The 19111-nt window shown below is 38.8% G+C and overlaps 1 protein-coding gene across 1 annotated transcript in view; it reads right to left on the reverse strand.

Annotated features, from left to right (window-relative positions):
* Cpne8 (copine 8) overlaps positions 1-19111 on the reverse strand; it is a 183722-nt gene that overhangs the window by 132187 nt on the left and 32424 nt on the right. Inside the window, exon 4 of the mRNA XM_075960372.1 lies at positions 1273-1376. Coding sequence (XP_075816487.1) covers positions 1273-1376 — 104 coding nt within the window. The remainder of the gene's footprint in view (positions 1-1272; positions 1377-19111) is intronic.

The raw sequence follows: 19111 nt of genomic DNA on the forward strand, positions 1-19111 counted from the left end.
AAGGTGGAAAAGTTAAGGAGGCACCATGAGAGAAGAAGAAGCATTTCAAAACCAGTTGCAGTAAGCTCTGGGCAAGTGGGGCAGTGAGCCATGCTCATAGGATCTTCACTGGGTGCTAACAATACTGCAGCCTCCGCGGTCAAGGGAGAAGTCACTGTTTCTCTCCACTTTCTCTCTCACCACCCTCATTTGATTATTTGGAGAGAAGTTTTGTGGAAATAAAAACCTAACGTGAACATCATAAATTTTTTTGCTAAATCTGATGAATATCTGATACCCTTTAAAGAAAGCATTACAGATTCTTTACATATTTTTCATATATTCTGAAATATATATATATACATGTATATATATATATATATTACATAGATTTCAGAATAAAATAAATACAATTGCTAACAGCAGAGAATTTATTTTATATTAGGAGGGAAATTAGTACTCTTCCAAATAAGGTGCCATTTTTTGTTATGGAAAAGTATCCTTAAGTTCCAATAGGTTTGCACGATTGTTTCAATGACTTAAAAGGCATTAACCTCTTAAAATATTTATGATATTCACAAGCATTCATTATTTTGATATATAAAGCAAACACTATATTATATTACACAGAGTAAAAAACTGACTCCATGCTTTCTGTGAACAGAAAGTTGAACTTGGTAATAGTATTTTAATATGCTTGATTCAATATCAATATAGAAAAATATGTAAAATACACAAAAATGCTAGTTCTATCTCCTTGGGCCCAGCACCCACATGGCAGCTCACGATTGTCTGTGCCTCCAGTTTCAGGGTACCCGACACCCTCATCAGGCAAAACACCAATCCACAAAAATTATTTAAAAAAATGTCATATATATCTATGAAGCATCAAGAGCTCGAGGGAAGTCATCATGAGGCAGACACATACAGTGCTAGGCTAGCAGGCCATGAGGAGAAGTGAGCCGTCTGTCACTCGCCATCAAGCTGGACATGTTCTCTTAAAGTACTCTAGCTTGAAGGAGCCCACTGGAGTATAGGTAAGCTTGAGAGAAAGCCCACCTGAACTCCCCAACATGACTAAGCTGTCCACTAACCTGTTCAAATCATATTTCAAAAACAGTATTAAAAAGGAAACGTGATATTCAGTACTGTGCTTCAGTCTCTGGCCAAACAGAGTAAAGCTGCCTTCCAATGGAACAGCCAGGTACTCAGGGCAATCGACTCAGTCCAGACTGTGCTACTCAGGTAGTGTCTAAAAATCACATGTAGAATGTCATGTGGAGGAGAACTTACAAGTCAAAACGAAGATTCTCTCTTTCTTCAAAGAAATAGTCCAGAATAAATTTTCTTACAAAATCAGGATTCAAAGTATTATCAATCACTTCAGTTCTTCCAAACTATAGATAAGAAACAGAAAGGTCACAGAGGTTAAAACCAAAGTATAGTACTCAGTGTCAATGTTCCTTTAAAAAACGAGCGATAAATACCCAGTTGATTTGATCAACTAAGCCCCAAAGAGAAGCGCCTAAAGATCAAGGCACCCTGGGATGAAATCAGGATGAGTTTGAGTTCATTCCAAACTCAGCTATCCTGCATCGGACAAGTTGCAATACATCACCCTCCCTTCTGCTAACTGGAAAACCAAACTCCTCTCTAATCTAAAGAATCCATAGCTGGGCAATAGTGGTTCATGTATTTAAACCCAGCACTTGGGAGGCAGAGGCAGGTGAATCTCTGTGAGTTCGAGCCCAACCTTGTCTACAAAAGCTAGTTCCCTGGATGGCTGGGACTGTTACACAGAAAAATCCTGTCTCCAAAAAAAAAAAAAAAAAAAAAAAAAAAAAAGAATCTATGTATACATAAACTTACTTTTTAAAGTGAAAAATTTTCAGAAAGTCAGACAGATAAAATGTATTTTTAAATAGAGGAGCCAAATATTCATAGTTCTCATCCTTGACTTTTACAGGAAAGAGCCCTCTCACACAGCAAGACCTATTAGTCATGTTTCAGAAAGAAGTTTCTTGTAATCTATTCAACACTTACAGCACAAACATTGCTTAATCCCATTCAGATCTACCAATCTTGTACACTTCTAAAAATTGGGTAATACTTCAGCTTAGAAAAATATTTTTCTTCATCTTGAAGGAGTGGAAATCAGGGAACAAAAGTGCACTCTGGGCCTGTTTCCTTTAAGTCTGAAGGCAAGCCGTTAGGCGGTGATCCTGAAGAAGGCACAAATGCACCCATCCCAATCGCTTTTCCCCTCAGCTAATACCTTCACCTCCAGCTGTCATTATAATGAGGGGATTTTAACCTTAGCTGTGAATCTATTATGCAATCAGGCAGGCAGGCTGTCTTGCTAGAGAACTTACTTTTATTAACGTTCCAGGAAGTATTATCATTTTAATAGGAAAATGAAGAATCACGCTCATCCATTCAATGTGAATGCCAGGGGCATTCTTAAACTTTGTGTTCGAATGATTATATAAAAATACTTACGAGAAAGTATTTATTTGGGTCCTGGCCAACTAATCTCTCCCTCACAGAGAAACAATTTGCCTCTGGACAATATTTTATATCATGGCCCGTATCACACGGACAAACTGTAATCCACCCATGACTGCTCATATATGAAGTGTGCCCCTCCAGAAGGCTCATGTGGCTAACGGTCGTTCTCCAGCTTGTGAGATAATTTTGAAAGGTTTTAGAAAATTCAGGAGCTGAATCTAGTGGACGACTAATGTCACAGGAAACAGGACCTTGGGGACATTTTATTCCATTGCCTTACTGTCTTCATGGGTCCCTTTGATCTGCTTGCTGGCTGCCCTGATGCGAAATACTTGCACTGCCTGTCTCATGACCACAATGAACAGTAAGCCAAAGAAACGAATTCCTCTCTAAGTTGCTCATGTAAGGAATTTTGATCACAAGAGATGATGTCAAAGAATGGGCCTCTTGCTGTGACGAAGCCTGACACAGGGTACTTAGGCCTTAAGAACCAGTTTGTGGGGGGAACATGGAAGAGTGGACATGCATACTAGAGAAGGTTTTGAGTATTGTAAACAAAGCTTAGTGGGTGGTTCTGGTGGAAACTCAGAAGACCAGAATACTGATAGACATTTGGATAGCAAAACTTCTTGTGAGAAATACACTGGAAATTGGACCTGAGGTCATTCCTGTTATATTCTAAAAAATGATTTATCTACATTTGATCCATGCCATAAATGAGACTGAATTCCAAAATGATGGACTAATTAATTGGGTGGCTAAAATGCCAAGACACCATGCATTTGTGCCATAGGATGGCTTCTGATGGCTGTTTGAAGCCAGATTTATAGCAAGAGTCAAGAGAGGAAAAAAGGAGAGCAAAATGACTTGGAAAAGCCCTCTTATCAGCAAAGGAGTGAGCTGGAAACTAAGATGATGCAGAGTATGCTTGCTAAGAAGCGGAGCATCATTCAAAAGAAGCCACGTAACCAAGTATTGTAGAACATGCCTTAAATTCCAGCACCCAGAGGCAGAGACCCACGCTTCTGCGTGAGTCCCATGCCAGCCAGAACTACATAGTGAGACCCTGTTTCAAAACACCAGAACAAAATAACCCAAACAAAGAAGAAAGCCATTCACTTCGTGTAAGCCCAATAGAAGAGATGTTTAGAGTGAGTCTCAGGAAAAGGCCAGGAGCTGCCCACTGTAACTTCCATGATACACAGTTGTAAATTCATTGAAACGTGTTTTTTTTTTTAAAAAAAAAGAGAGTCTCCAGGTACACGGTTCATACAAGGCCATCTATAGAGGCTCCTCCTTTGTTCAGACAGCCATGCACTCAGAAGCAGCTATAGCCATAACCCAGAAGAATGTGGACTGATATGGGAAGTCCTTCTGTATATGTGTTGAATTTATTGGTTAATGAATAAAGCTGCTTTTGGCCAATGGCTTAACAGAGTAAACCCAGATGGAAAATCCAAACAGAGATGTAGAGAGAAAGAGAGTAGATGGAGTCAGGAAGAAGCCATGGAACCACCGCAGGAGATAGATGCTGGCCAAAACCTTACTGGTAGGCCACAACCATGTGGTGATACATAGATTTATAGAAATGGGTTAAGTTAAGACATAAGAACTAGCTAGCAATACGCTTAAGCTATTGGCCAAGCAGTGTTTTAAATAATATAGCTTCTGTGTAATTATTTTAGGTCTAGGCAGTCTGGAAGGAATGAGCAGCCTCTGGCTACATTGGACCCTCACAACTCCCCACTGATGGAGACAGAATAGTTTCCTAACCAAGTGGAACGTCTTGAGCTAGTTACGACACTGAAAGAGAACTCCACCATTTTCCATGCTCCCCATTGCCCACCCCTCGTTTAAACTTCAGCCCAAATCTGTACCAATAAGAAAACTAGAAGACTAGAGTGAAATTTCTGAGCAGAGGTTCCATTGAACTGGCAGCCCACAGTCCATCAACTCCGGAGCCACCAACACCCTTACAGGTCTCATTCTTGTGGGCAACAGTGGAGCTGAGTCCACCCTACTCACTCTACTGAAGATTATCATGCAGATCTTAAAATTCTGGTTTTAGCTAATCATCTATAAATCTGTGGCAATACTTGTTCTGACACAGGGCCCTGAAAATTGCTTTGGGGGATGTCAGCCATAGACTTTATGTTTCTAAACTCAGTGCTGGTTTGGGCCCTTACCTCACTAGGCCTCTCAGCCTATCTGGAGAAGCTGATCACTTCATCCTCCCTGAAGCTTGCTTTTCTAGATTTTTGCCTCCATACTTGACTGCATTTTTTTGGTACTTACATCCTCAGGCATTCAGTTCCTCTTTACAAAGCATCCTTCTAGGTTCTCACCTCCCCTTAGGCACTCTTCTTCGAGATGATGCCATTTGTCCTTGTTGTATTCAAATGTGTCCTCTCTAAAATTCAAGTGTTGTTATGTGATGCTATAGGTTCATGAAGTCTCCTCTCCTGAAATGAGGATTAAGGCCTGCCCACTCCCATCTCTTGCAGTGTTAAAATACACCAGGAAGGCCCTCATTAAAAGATACTTTGGTCTTAGATTTCCCAGCCTCTAGAGAAAAAATAAATTTCGGTACTTTATAAATTATGCTATCTCTGGTACTATATTATACAATACAAAACAGACTGACTGTACATTGGTTTTACAACCCACCTATTTAATGGCAACTTAATATAAGTGACCAGCCCAGAGTCACCTTAGTGCAGATAGCTGTTCTCTTGAGTCACACATCTGACAGACTTACAGGTCCTTCAAAATTTCCATCCAGTAATAAACATCAATCCATGCCCACTCTAATCTTAGCCCTTTGGCCTACCTCCTGCCAATAAGCAATTGTACACTTCACTATGGTCCAACCATAAAGGGAAGTGCTCTATAAGAGCGACTTCCTTTTAAACCCCTCAGTTCCTCTTTTATCACTACTTGCTAAATTACCAATTTTAACCTCAAAGCATATGCCAACAGGTGCAGGGAACCATGGGGTTGGCCTGGCATAGCTGCCTTGTGTCATGGGTTTTTCAGGTCCATGACTCCTGGGTCACAATGTGCCTTCCAGCGCTGAAGAGACTGAGGCACCCACCTCAGGCCGTAAAGTGTTCTGGATGTTTTGTGTTTCTCTCTATGATCTCTTAGTAGTCAAGGAACTATGGAAACTTGACAGGACAGTTGGTCTCCGAAATTAGTCTTGTGTACCTTGCATGACTTTCAAACTTCACTTGTATCCTGGAAACTACAATTGTATTGATCCTTGCAATGGCCATTATATTCTGTTTAAAGGTATAAAAACTCTGATTGCTCTCAATAAAATTGGCACAGCTTCGGTTGTGTTGTGGCCACTCCAAGTGGCCTGATTTAATTCCTTGTGGCCACATCAAATTGCCTTGGCCTGGTAAGTAAGCATGGATGCTCACACACACAATGTTCTACTTGTCTCCATATTTCCCATTACCAATTTAAATTCAGTTTTATGTCTTATCATAGACTGTGTCGAGGATTTTGAACTTCTATCTCTATCTCTACTTCTATATTCACTGCAAATTATCCCCTATCCAACAATGAAAGCTGTCCTTAAATAATATATAAATATTTTGCCATTTCAGCAAAAAGACCTGATGGCTTCACAGAGAACATTGGATAAACTTTTTGCTCTATAGGATTTAACATCTCTCAGTGGTAATGGCTTTATTCTTAGATTTCTTTTATTTAATTTTTTGTCTATCTGGCCCTGGACACCTCACTCTATGATTTTTTTCAGTTCTGTTTATTTTCCTGAAATTTTTATTTTTCTTTCATTCAATAAAATTTGAATATGTATATTGACCTCACCTTCATTATCCATTCATCTACTGTTTGATATCTGGACTGGTTTCATTTCCTGGCATTAATGAACATTGTTGGACAAGTATCTGTATATGAGGATACAGAAATCTAAGTATGTTACCAGGAGTGGTATAGATGGTTCAGCAGACATATTTTTACATTCTTGAGAATGTTGATTTCCAAAAATGCCACATTGGTTTATACTCCTAAAAAATAAAAATAAGGGTCCATTTCCCCAAATTCTTGCCGGAATTATAGTTTGGTTTCTGATAATAGCTATTTTGACTGGTATGAGACGCAGTTTCAGGGTAGTTTTCATTTTAATTTCACCATGTAGTTGAGGATGTTGAAAGCTTTGAAGACATTCACTTGTCATTTGTATTTTTCCTTTCAAGAGCTCACTGTTTAGTATCATGGAGCATTTAATGACTAGATTGCTTGGTTTTTTGATGTTCAGTATTTTTAGCTCTTTGTCTATTCTACATGTTAACCCCCAGTCAGATGGACATTTGGCAAGGATTTTTTTCTTTCATAATGAAAGCTATCTCTTCACTAGATAACAATTTCTTTTGATATATAAAAGCTTTATATTTTCATGAAGTTTCATTTGTTTAATTGTCTTTTTCAGAAAGTCATTTTCTTTTTTCTTTTTATACTTTATAGTTTTTATAATTAATTTATTCTTACTGTTTTTATTGTACAATATACTTGTCTCTATTTCCCACCCTACCTCCCCTCACCCCATCTACCCTCTTCCATGACCCCACACTCCCAATTTACTCAAGAGATCTTGTCTTTTTCTTCTTCCTGTTTAGATCTATGTATGTCTCTCTTAGGATTCTTTTTGTTGTCTAGGTTCTCTAGGGTTGAGGACTATACGCTGGATTTTCTTTGCTTTATGTCTAAAAGCCAGTTACGAGTAAGTACATATTATATTTGTCTTTCTGGTTACCTCACGCAATATGTTTTTTTTTTCTAGATCCATCCATTTGCCTGCAAATTTCAAGATGTCACTATTATTTTTGCTGTTGAGTAGTTCTCCATCATGTAAATGTACCACATTTTCATTATTCATTCTTCTGTTGAGGGGCATCTAGGTTGTTTCCAGGTTTTGGCTATTACAAATCATGTTGCTATGAACATAGCTGAGTATATGTCCTTGTGGTATGAATTGGTATATACTCAAAAGTGATATTTCTGAGTCTTGAGATAGATTGTTTCCTAATTTCCTAATAAATAGCCATACTAATTTCCAAAGAAACTGTACAAGTTTGCACTCCCACCAGCAATAGAGAAGGATTCCCCTTACTCCACATCCTTTCCAGCATAAGTTGTCATCAATGTTTTTGATCTTGGCCATTCTGACAGGAGTAACATGGAATCTCAGAGTTGTTTTGATTTGTATTTCTCTGGTGGCTAAGAATGTTGAGCATTTCCTTAGGTATCTTTCAACCATTTGAGATTTGTCTGTTGATAGTTTTGTTTAGGGTTGTACCCCCTTTTCTATTGGATTATTTGTTCTTTTGATGTCAAGTTTATTGAGTTCTTTATATATCTTGGAGATCAGTCCTCTGTCTAATGTGGGGTCAGTGAAGATCTTTTCCCATTCTGTAGGCTGGCATTTTGTCTTGTTGACTGTGTACTTTGCTTTACAGAAGCTTCTCAGTTTCAGAAGGTTCCATTTATCAATTGGTTCTCTCAGTGTCTGTGCTACTGGTGTTATATTTAGGAAGGGGTCTCCTGTGTGAATGCATTCAAGTGTACTTCCCACTTTCTCTTCTATGAGGTTCAGTATGTATAAGCTAGAGGCTGCTTGTTCATTTCCCGGATACCCAAACCCGAAATAGTCACACAGAAACCATATTAATTACAATACTGCTTGGCCTATTAGTTCAGCCTTCTTATTAGCTAACTTTTACATCTTGAATTAACCCATTTCCATAATTTTGTGTTTTACCATGAGGCTTGTGGTTTGCCTACTGGTAAGGTTCTGAAGAGTCTGCCTCTTTTTTACAGCTACATGATGTCTATTTGACTCTGCCTACTCTCTCGCTGTATCTTTTCCAGCCTGGCTATATTCTGCCCTGTCATAGGCCAAAGCAGCTTCTTTATTCATTAACTAAAAAAGAACACATATACAGAAGGACCTCCCACACCAAGTGTGATTGGTTTTACGTTGAGGTCTTTGATGAATTTGGACTTGAGTTTTATGCATGGTGATAGATATGAATCTATTTGCATTCTTCTACATGTTGATATCCAGTTATGCCAGTATCACATGTTGAATGCTTTCTTTTTTCCATTTTGCCATTTATATTTTTAGCTTCTTTGTCAAAAATCAGGAATTTATAGGTGTGTGAATTGATATCTGGGATTTTGATACAGTTTTATTGGTCCTCCTGTCTGTTTTGACACCAACACCATGTTTTTTTTCATTACTGTAGTTCTATAGTAGAGTTTGAAGTCAGGGATGGTAATGCCTTCAGAAGTTCTTTTTTGTACAGGATTGCTTTGGCTATCCTGGGTCTTTGTTTTACTATATGAAGTTGAGTATTGTTCTTTTGAGATCTGTGAAGAATTGTGTGGGGATTTTGATGGGCATTGCACTGAATCTGTAGATTGCTTTTGGTAAGATTGCCATTTTTACTATGTTAATTCTACCTACCCCATAAATCCTACCAAATCAAGAGCATCTTCCCATCTTCTCATGTCTCCTTCAATTTCTTTCTTTGGTATTTTAAAGTTTTCATAGTAGAGTTATTTAACTTCCTTGGTTGTACTTACTCATCTATACATGAATATGTACATGCATACATACACTGTAAATGGCATTGTTCTCTAATTTCTTTTTTCATGTATTACTCATGGGTACAAAAGATGGGTATTGATTTGTGCACATTAATTTTGCATCTTACTACTTTGTGTACTGTTCATTAGCTCTAGTCTTATGGTAAAGCCCCTATGGTCTTTTATGTATAGAACCATATCTTATGTAAATAAGGATACTTTGACAGCTTTTTCTTAATTGCATTATTTTAATTCTATTTTCATTTCATATTTTTCTACCTAAGACTTCCAGCACTATATTTAATAGGTATAAGTACCTTAGATTTGCTCGTGATATTATTGTGAATGTTTTAAATTTTTCATTGTTTAATATCGTGATAGTTGTGGATTTATAACCTTTTCTAACTCTCACATCTCCAATGCTTTTTATCATCAAGAGATGGTAGATTTTTACCAAAAGTTGTTATTTCATCTATTGAGATGATCTTTGGTTTCTAACTGAGTCCACTTATGCAATGAGTTACATTTATTGCTCTACTTATGACAAACGGGAAAATCAGTTTTCTTCAGTGCAATGGCACTGGGTACATGCAGAAAAGGCCCCATGCCTAGGAGTCAGTAGCTGGCCATCACAAAAGAGAATTCATGGAAGTTTTGGTGCTTTCTGTTTTGCTCTGACACTTTTTGTCTTATAAATTTTTGTTTATTTGGGCTTTGTTATACATGTTTTTTTCTTTTCGTTTTTTGCTTTCGGAGAGAGAAAATGAGATTGAGTGGATAGGGAGATGAGGGAGTAGAGGAAAAAAATTTATTCTGAACATCAGCTATTTTGTATCATTGAAGGATATATACACCTGTTCATAATAATCTATAGAACACTAAAAAATGCTTACAAGTGGCATTATATGGACTCAACATATTATATTTGAAAATATATATGAATATACAATGCATATATGCATGTAGTTATAACTTATAAAAAAGAGTCAATGAGTTTAAAAAAGATTGGAAAGGGATATATGGGAGGGTTTAAAGGGAGGAGAGGGAAGAGTTGAATGTTGTAATTAAGATACAATTTTAAAAAATAGAATGCATATGCCTGCTTAAAATAATTTGAAGCAGAATAAATATATACAAGTATATCTTGTTCAGCCTATTCCCATAATAATACAGTATTAAATTTTCACTATCTAGTCATTGGGAAACTATTCTTTTATTTACCAACTGCAAATTCTTTCAGTTATTTAAACGAAATAAATTTTTTTATTGGAATAAAACATCATTCTTCTAAAACTATGCAAAAAGTCAAGTTTCAAAATAATAAGTTTTGAAAGTTTTCCTTTAATTATTATGTTTATCAAATAAAGACCTACTTTTTTAGAAATGGTGGAAAGAACATACTCTTTCTTGACTTCTAAATCAACTAATCATTAAAGTGATTCAGAGGAGAAGCACTGGAATAATATTCAGTAGCTCCTTTTTTGGACATCAGTTAGATCTGCTCTGTTCTGATAGAAATGTTGCCAAGGTGCAGCCCGGATCAGAAGAATAACTGTAGAATGTAAAGAATTTATCAAAACTAGTACACATTCTGTGATAGGAATCTTTTATTCTTAGTGAGCTGCAGAGAACAAGAGAAATAACAAACCCTTTAGGGCAGACAGACAGACAGACAGACAGCTAGAACAGACTAGTCAGACACATTTAATCAGAAAACTCCATGTAAAACTGCAAACCTTCAGGCAGTGTAAAAGGATAGAAGATGTTGATTTCACATAAACACACACATGCATATGCACACATGCACACACACGCACATGTGCAAGCACACACACACGTGGGTATTTGTGCTCTCTTTCTCTCTCTGCTTACACCCTTACACTTTTGCTCTAGAAAGTCAAACTGGCCTCATCAGAGACTGCATGGTCCTCTTCCTCTGAAGGAAAGAGATAAAGTGGGGTCCTGTTGATCATTACCAAATGCATTTTCTACAAATCAATACTCTGAAGTTCATTTACTTCTGAAATGACAAATGGAAGATCTGAGCCTGTATTCAGAATTTACATTATCATTGATCAGTGGGGTATGGCTGCAGAAATGCAAAATGAAAAGCCATGTGACTTCCATGTAATAACATTGCTAAAATTAATATTTTACGTATGGGACAGTCTTTGGGTTACTAAGGACCTTTTGTTTTTCAGAATTAAAGCATTAGCCATCAAAAAATTTCAACCTTAATCATATCACTTTAACTTTCATACGTAAAATACAGAGAAGACTAAACTCCATCAATTTCCAGGTTCCATTATTTTAAAAGTTTGCCTAGAACACTGTATTTCAGGTAATCATATTCTAAATAATAATAATATTTCCTAAAGTTGCTTCTCAGCAGTCATTTCTAGCTATCAATACTATGCTTAGTGTTATAATTTAGCACCTAGAGGAAAACAATTGACTTAATTCACATGGAGGTTCGTACAGGAGAATACAAGCTATATTTATTATTTAACAGTTAAATCTTAATTTATATGTTGTACATGTTTTTCAATGAATTGTGAACCCTGAGGTTACATGACTGGAATCTTCAACCAACAGAATAAAATAAACCTAACATTTTCAATAAAATGCAGTGTATGGGGATATAAAATGTACAGAAATGAGCTCCTAATTTAAAATGTATTATTGTAAAGAGGTTATTCTCTAAATTAAATTGATGATGAATTTGAAAAACATGTAATAAGGAGAGGCACAGCAAAATGATGGCTAAGACCCCGCAGTATCCATCCCCTACAAATGCACAAGTTGAAATAGCTGTTCATTGTTCACATACCACACTCGCTTCCCAAGAGCTAATGACACCAGCTGAGAAACTACAGTGAATCGCTTACAGTGGAAGGAAAAGATTCAGAAAACATGGAAGAGGTAAGAAGGAAAGAGTTGGACAGTATCTCCCCTTCCACAATTTCAAATAGTGAAAAGCAAGATACCTCTGAGTTGGAGAAGGGAGAGTGACTTAAATGCAGTCCATAAAGTTAAAATCCAGCAGCAGGCTCACCACTCTGACATCAACAGCTATGTAGAGGCCCATCGCCTTTCTCCTTCTGCCAATGATCATAGATTGAGTAAGGGAACCTCATTATCTAATAACTGGTTTCCTTGACCCTATCCTCACCTTCAATCCTACACAGCAAGAATATAGTGATATTTTATTTGTATTTCAATAAATAAAGCTTGCCTGAAGATCAGAATGTAAAGATAGCCATGCTAGTCAGCCATACAGGTCAGGCAGTGGTGGCATATACCTTTAGTCCCAGCTAGTTAGCCATAGAGGTCAAGCCGTGGTGGTACATGCCTTTAATCCTAGCACTAGAGAGGAATATAAAATGATACGAGGCAGGATTTCAAAGGCTTATTCTCAGTCTGAGGTTTGGTGAAGAAGGTTTGGTGGATCAGCCCTTTAGTCTGAGCACTAGTAGAAGTGAAAACTCTCTAGTGCCTTGGCTGCTTTGCTTTTTGGAACTTCAGCTTGAACCCCAATATCTGTCTCTGAGTTTTTAAATATTAGTGCTATACAAGGAGAGTAGCAATAATTCACTGTTGGGATCACCACAGTGAGAACCAATACCTGGCTCTATATCCAGGACAGAGCTGGCAGATGGAGCCTCCACACCTGCCATTTGTGGCATCTTCTTCCATGAGAAGCTTGTGTGCTGGTAGGTCAGACTCAAGTTTCTGCTCACATCATTGCCAACTTTAGAGTCGGTGTGTGGAACACTCCCCTGTCTAATCTGATGCTGTGTCATTCAGATGTGACCCACTTTTAAATCAGTCTTGAGGGCAAAGGACTGTCTCCATCACCCTTTCCCAACCTCAGGTCATGACAGTTATCCTCAAGAGTGTTAACAGCAGAGTTCTGGATTTGCCACAGCAGGCTGATACTTAAAAGTGCTAGTGAGATACACTCACATTTTGTCCTATATTGCTTCCAGTTACAGCTTGGGCTATGGTACACTGCTGAGACAATAGATATTTGTGACAATGGAATTAGGGTATGTTTAAATTTGGTGTCTCCTCTGGTGGACAAGAGCCAGGCTTCTTTGCATGAACTCAAACTTGAATTACTCACTGGAGGGCAGGGTAAATGCATAGGCTTTTGCCTAAAAATCCAGGATGGGCTGAAGAAAGCTAACACTGAGTAACCCCAGTCACAAGCCAGTGTCCACAGTTGGGACTTTTGGAAGAGGACCACCATCAATAGGAGATGGCACTCCAGTCCATCAGACCTCTCTTCTACTCACACTTTGTGGCTCCAATGATCTTGGGTCATAAATCTATGTCCCATCCAGTAACAGGATGGATCTTGGTCAAATCTGATGCTGTGTAGTACTTAGTCGGCTGGACTGTAGGCTGTGGCAGAGTTTGGTGATTTTTGTGGTAGTATGTGTGGCATAGAACTCTGCAGCTGATCTCACCACTATGTGGATATTTAAAGTTACTACCACAGGTTGGAAATTTTATAAGGCTTGAGGGCCTACCCTGGACCCAAGGAGAAGCTCATACGGTCCAACTATTCATTTTAGGTTCTACCTTAGCAACCCAATACCTAGTCAGCAACAACCAACCACAGGTCTGGGGCAAATCTGAACTTTGGCCACTCTCTAGTGCTAAACCAACCATCACAGAGACTATCAGCAAAGATAGACTTTAAGACACAACTTAGGAGTCTCAGAAAAAATAAGCAGAGAGTAAAGTACTTGCATTCCTAGAAAAATAGGCATAGATAACACCAGATTACAAAGACCAGAAACAGTCCCTAAATCTTGAACATACAAAAAATGTACCCCACTACAATATTAAGGAACTTTTTGGGAATCATGTCACCCAATAGTTAAAACAAGGTGAAATAAACAATGGAACAATATCTGTATGGGCAAAATCTTAAAGAGTTTAATCAACCATTTTAAGGAAATTCAACATGGTTCAAGAGAAAACAAAGAAATGACTCAATGCACCAATACAGAAACTTAAGAGATGGAGGAAATTTAAGAAAAATAGCTACCAAATTACTGAATTGAAAGATAGAAGGAGTGAAAGTAAACTGATAGAAGATACTGCTAACACAGATTCACCAGAGAGAAAGCTAGTGCACTGAAAGGCAGGCTATTTGAAAACACACAGAGGGATAAAGAGAAAAGAGGAGAAAGAATCAGCTAAAGTATGGGAACGTGGTGACAGCATTGGAATGCAGATATTCAGGTAACTGGGGGCTCCAGAGGGATGGGACACTGGGAGAGAGAAGGAAGATTTGTTAAAGAGATGTTAACAGGTTACAGAATGTCAACGGTCATCAAGAGATCTCTCTGTCTCTACCTACCAAGTGTTGGGATTAAAGGTGTGTTCCACCACACCCAACTACTCTCTTTTTTCTTTTAAGGACTTTGTCCTTTTTCCCCCAAGCCTACATATATTTTTAAACACACAGTAAACTGTTTAGAGGTTTCTTCATCTTTGAATCTATCTTTACTATATATCTCTGTTTTTCTGACCACATGAGTCTTTAATTTGCTAAGCAATATGGCCAGGATTAAAGCTGTGTGTTTGATGGCTGAATTCAGCCCATTACTTAGCTTTTCTCTGAGAGTCTAGCCTCATGGCAGAGGTACTGGCCAGAGCCATGTTTATTGCCACAACTCTATGATGTTTCAAGGTCCCTGCCACCACCAAAAAGCATGAGGTCAGCTTTTCATCAACACCATTTAAGTGTTTCATGGCAGGACCTCTTAAAAGAGCGGCAAGGTTTTGCAGCTAAAGAGGAATTAGGAAGCCTCTCTTAAATGAGAGCACTTGCCTATAGCAAGCAGAGCCCACCTGAGGAAGTGCTGTTATCAAGAAGCCGTGCTTAACTCTATTCTTTTCTATCTAGAATAACTTCCCAAGCTATCTTAGGCTTTTAAGTGGATTTGTTCAGCCCCACGCTGGCACACCATTCTGTTGACTGAGGTTTCTGTCATGCCCGGTTCGTTAAGTCCCAAAGAAATCTCATAGAGGTCTACATTAATTATAAACTGACTGACCTAGTATCTCAGGCTTCTCATTAACTCTCATAACTTATATTAGCCCATAAATCTTGTCTGTGTTAGCCACGTGGCTTGGTACCTTTTTTGGTGAGGCAGTCACATCTTGTTTGCTCTGTGTCTGGCTTCCTTTCTGTCTGGGTGAAAACTGCAGACTGAAACGTTCCTCTTCCCAGAATTCTTGTTGTCTCACCTATACTTCCTGCCTGGCTACTGGCCAATCAGCATTTATTTAAAATACAAGTGACAGGGTACAGACCATTGTCCCACAGCAACATAGGCCCCTCAGTGTCAGCACTTTAACTTCACAACTTCCAAAATAGAGAGAGACTAATATTTTCCTCATAATTTATATAAGCTTTGGTGTTCTTTTGTAGAAAAACAAGCAAGCTAAGGCAAGAGTGCCTTCTAGTCTTCAGCCATGGTTTCTAACACTCCAGGATAGCTCTGGGTCCTGTTTCTCAATATCTTCTCAATTTCTTTTTGGTTTGCACATTGCCATTGAATGTGGTTTCCTGTAACCATTGTTTCCTATTCTCCCAAAAGTAAACAGCAGAATAACAGAATGTACTATTATATCTCAGCATTTTATTTTAATAATAATTTACTATTCCTATATAGTAAGCCTTAGTTTCGTATATGGTTTTGGGCTTGTGTCTTTTTTTTATTTAGAATAAAGTTTTAAAAACATCACAATCTCCACCCAATGACATGAAATTTCTTAACCTTTATAAAATCAGAATGCAATAGCTAGAAGTGGATACGAATTGTGCACACAAGAGTAGTTTAATAGCAACAGTTCCCGGCAGCCAGGGTTCAAAGTGCCACTCTAGATTAATAAACGAGTATCACTGGTCAAGTTTCTTATCCATTTGGCCTTCTGTTTCCTATTACAATGATTATAATAGCCCATAGCTCTTCAGTTTGTTGTAAAAATCAAATTAGCAAAAGAGTGGGAATGACTTTAAAAAAATCATGATCCATTGTTATGGTAAAAGAGCTTGCAAATTACATAAAAATATTTGACTTCACTGATTAGGCAATAAAAAAAAGCATGAGACTGTTTTTAACCAAGGGAAACTTTGAATTTAATATCCAACAAGAACAAAGAACACTCTGGTACAATTCTGAGCATTTTAGACCATTATTCCTCAAATTCCTCTTATCTAATGAATTTTCTGACTATGACATCATTATTGACTTGCATTGGCTAAGTGTCTGGTTCTGCACTCACCATGTTTTTTTTTTTTTTAACTGGCTACTAATGCACAGAACTCTTCAGCCCCACGGAGCCGGGCACCTATGTTCTTTTAAGAGTTCTATGCTGCATTGAGCAGGACATGGAAAGGGGGAACTGAGCAAATGACAGGAGATCACATGGCTTTTGAGGAGGATCAAATGCCTAACCAAATAAAAGAATGGGAGACAGTAGGGCTAGACTTGAGAGGACGTTGCAACAAGGAAAACAAAAGACAATCTGTGAAGTTGGAGAGATGGCTTACTGGGTAAAAGAACTTGTTGTGCAAGCATGAGGATCGCAGTGCAAGTCCTAGAAAATGCAGGAAAAAACAAGTGTGCCCACATGCCTGTAACCCCAGAACTGCGGAGCGAAGTGGTAGGTCCCAGAGGTTCACTAGCCTAGGCAAAATAGCCAGCTTCTGGCTCAGTCAGGACAATAAAAAATATACCTGATGTCCTCTTGTGGTCTTCACATATGCCTGCACACACACACACACACACACACACACACACACACACACACACACAATATTAATTTAAAAGGTAGTGAAGCAGTTAGTCTTTGCTCTGCTTTACTTTGTTTTTGAAAGAGAATTCACACTTATGGATGATCAATTAAATGATGAGGTTCCAGGAAACAAATTAGAACAATTGAAAAAAATGTTATTAGCCATATTTATGCAAACTATGCAGCAGGCATGGGAAAATGGTAATAACTTGACATTTAGATATGAGTAATTTTGAGGTAAATATGAAAGACCCATATGAGCCTATGAGGGCCATCTCATTCAAGCCACCACAAGGTCACTGGAAGTATGATGTTGAACTGTAATCATCTCCTAACCTTCTTTCCTTCCTGGAAGTGAGGTGCATAGCTCTGAATTACTACTCATTTTTGCCAGTGGATACTGCTTCAGCCAAGGAAGTAATGTTAACCCTGTGTGGCCTTAATTCTCTCTAACTAACTATCAAACTGAACTTGTGTATTGCTACAATGGTTATCTCAAGCATGCATTTCTCACAGGAATGGGATGTTGGTTGAAGTGGAATGATGACACCCAGGAGTGGAGTGGTCTTGGCTGCTGTTGTATGTTAATAATCTAGGCAAGCCTGCAGAAGGGTCTGGTGGAATGAGTTTTATAAAGCCTGAAATTCTATAAGCAGAGCCGTCATGGTTGGCGCAGAGTTGAGTGTGGCTAGGAGCACGCACAGTAACATTCTGCTGGTGAAGTTTCAGACGGAAAGCAGAATGCCACTGGGAAATGGACCAAAGACCTTCCCTCTTATACCGTGCCAACTAACCAATTTGAGGCTTTTTGTCCATGTTATAAGACACCGTGGTGCTTTGAACTTGAAGATAATAGATTCGTTTGTCTCGCAAAGACAATTTCCAGACAACAAAGCATGTGGTCCTCGGCGTGGGTATCACTAGATGCTTTTAGTCAAATTTAAGGAAGGAATCTGGATCAAAGTAAAGAAAGCAGCAAGACTGAGAAATTCTGCAGCAGGGCAAGAAAAAGAGGCACGGGCACAGTTAGGTAAGTAAGACCAGCAGAAGCAAGAAAGAACTGAATTCCCTGCACACACACGGAGAGGAGTCACGCTGTGAGTCTCTGCCCCCACCAACCACAGCTCCAGAGGGCTGAGCTGAAGATTTGGTTTACATTTACATCAGAAGAGAGAGCTCTTGGCTGCTTCACTCACAGGAGCTACTAAAGAGTCATTTCCTGGAGTTTAGCCATCCTTGAAGAGTTCATGGCACAGTTTGAGCAGGACCGGGTAGCTTAAGCTGTAAGGAAACTTTAGGGTCCTCTATAAGATCCTGCTTTTACAGGTAGACAGAATATAAGACCTGAAAGAGGGCCAGAAATGTTCCCATGCAGATGTCCAAGGTATACCAGGCCAACGGTTCAGAACCCCAGCAAGCAGCCCCTGATGGATGAATGCCTGGAGCTGACGTCTCCGTGGAGATTTTAGAAAGCACAAACGCAGTGCTGCTTGGGAATACTGCAAACAAAGGTAGTTCAAGGGGCCAGTCAGAACAACTGCAACCAAGAAGACCATAGAGTGTAGGGATGCGCAAGCCTTAAGTACACATCGGGTGCCAGGGTGGCACAGGTGCCACAGTGGGGTATTATGGATTCTTCCCTGCTGAGTGTCCTTAGCTCTCATTCCTTTCTGTGGCCTGACTTCTCCCCATGTCCATGCCTGGTATGTGTGTTAACTTTGCAGGGCTCACACTTCATTGTGCCTGTGTCGCAGGCTTCCAAACAGCACTGAAATAATTAAGATATTGTGACTCTTATGTGTGGAGGAAGTGTGTTGTGCATTTCAAGACAGCCATGAAATTTGGGGGGTGGGGAGTCAGGGACTGAATACTATAAGTTTAATATTACCCAAAAGCCCAAACATTGAAGAGTTCATTTCTAAAGTGTTACTTTTGGGATGATACGCAGCCTGAAGACAGATCCTGAAGTCTCTAGGGGTTTGACCTTCAACAACCCCAGCCCCTCCCCACTCCTCTTAGCTTCCTGTCGTTGGGGAAACTTGACTTCCTACTAGGTGTTGCTGCAACCAAAGCAAGAGAGCTAACCAAGCATGGACTAAACTTCTAGAACCACAACCCAAAAGAAACTGTTCTTTCTTTATAAGTAAGTTGTGTTGGGTAGTTATTGTAACAATAAAGCTTA

Source organism: Microtus pennsylvanicus, chromosome 2 (genome assembly GCF_037038515.1).
Source record: "Microtus pennsylvanicus isolate mMicPen1 chromosome 2, mMicPen1.hap1, whole genome shotgun sequence".
Classification (NCBI taxonomy): domain Eukaryota; kingdom Metazoa; phylum Chordata; class Mammalia; order Rodentia; family Cricetidae; genus Microtus; species Microtus pennsylvanicus.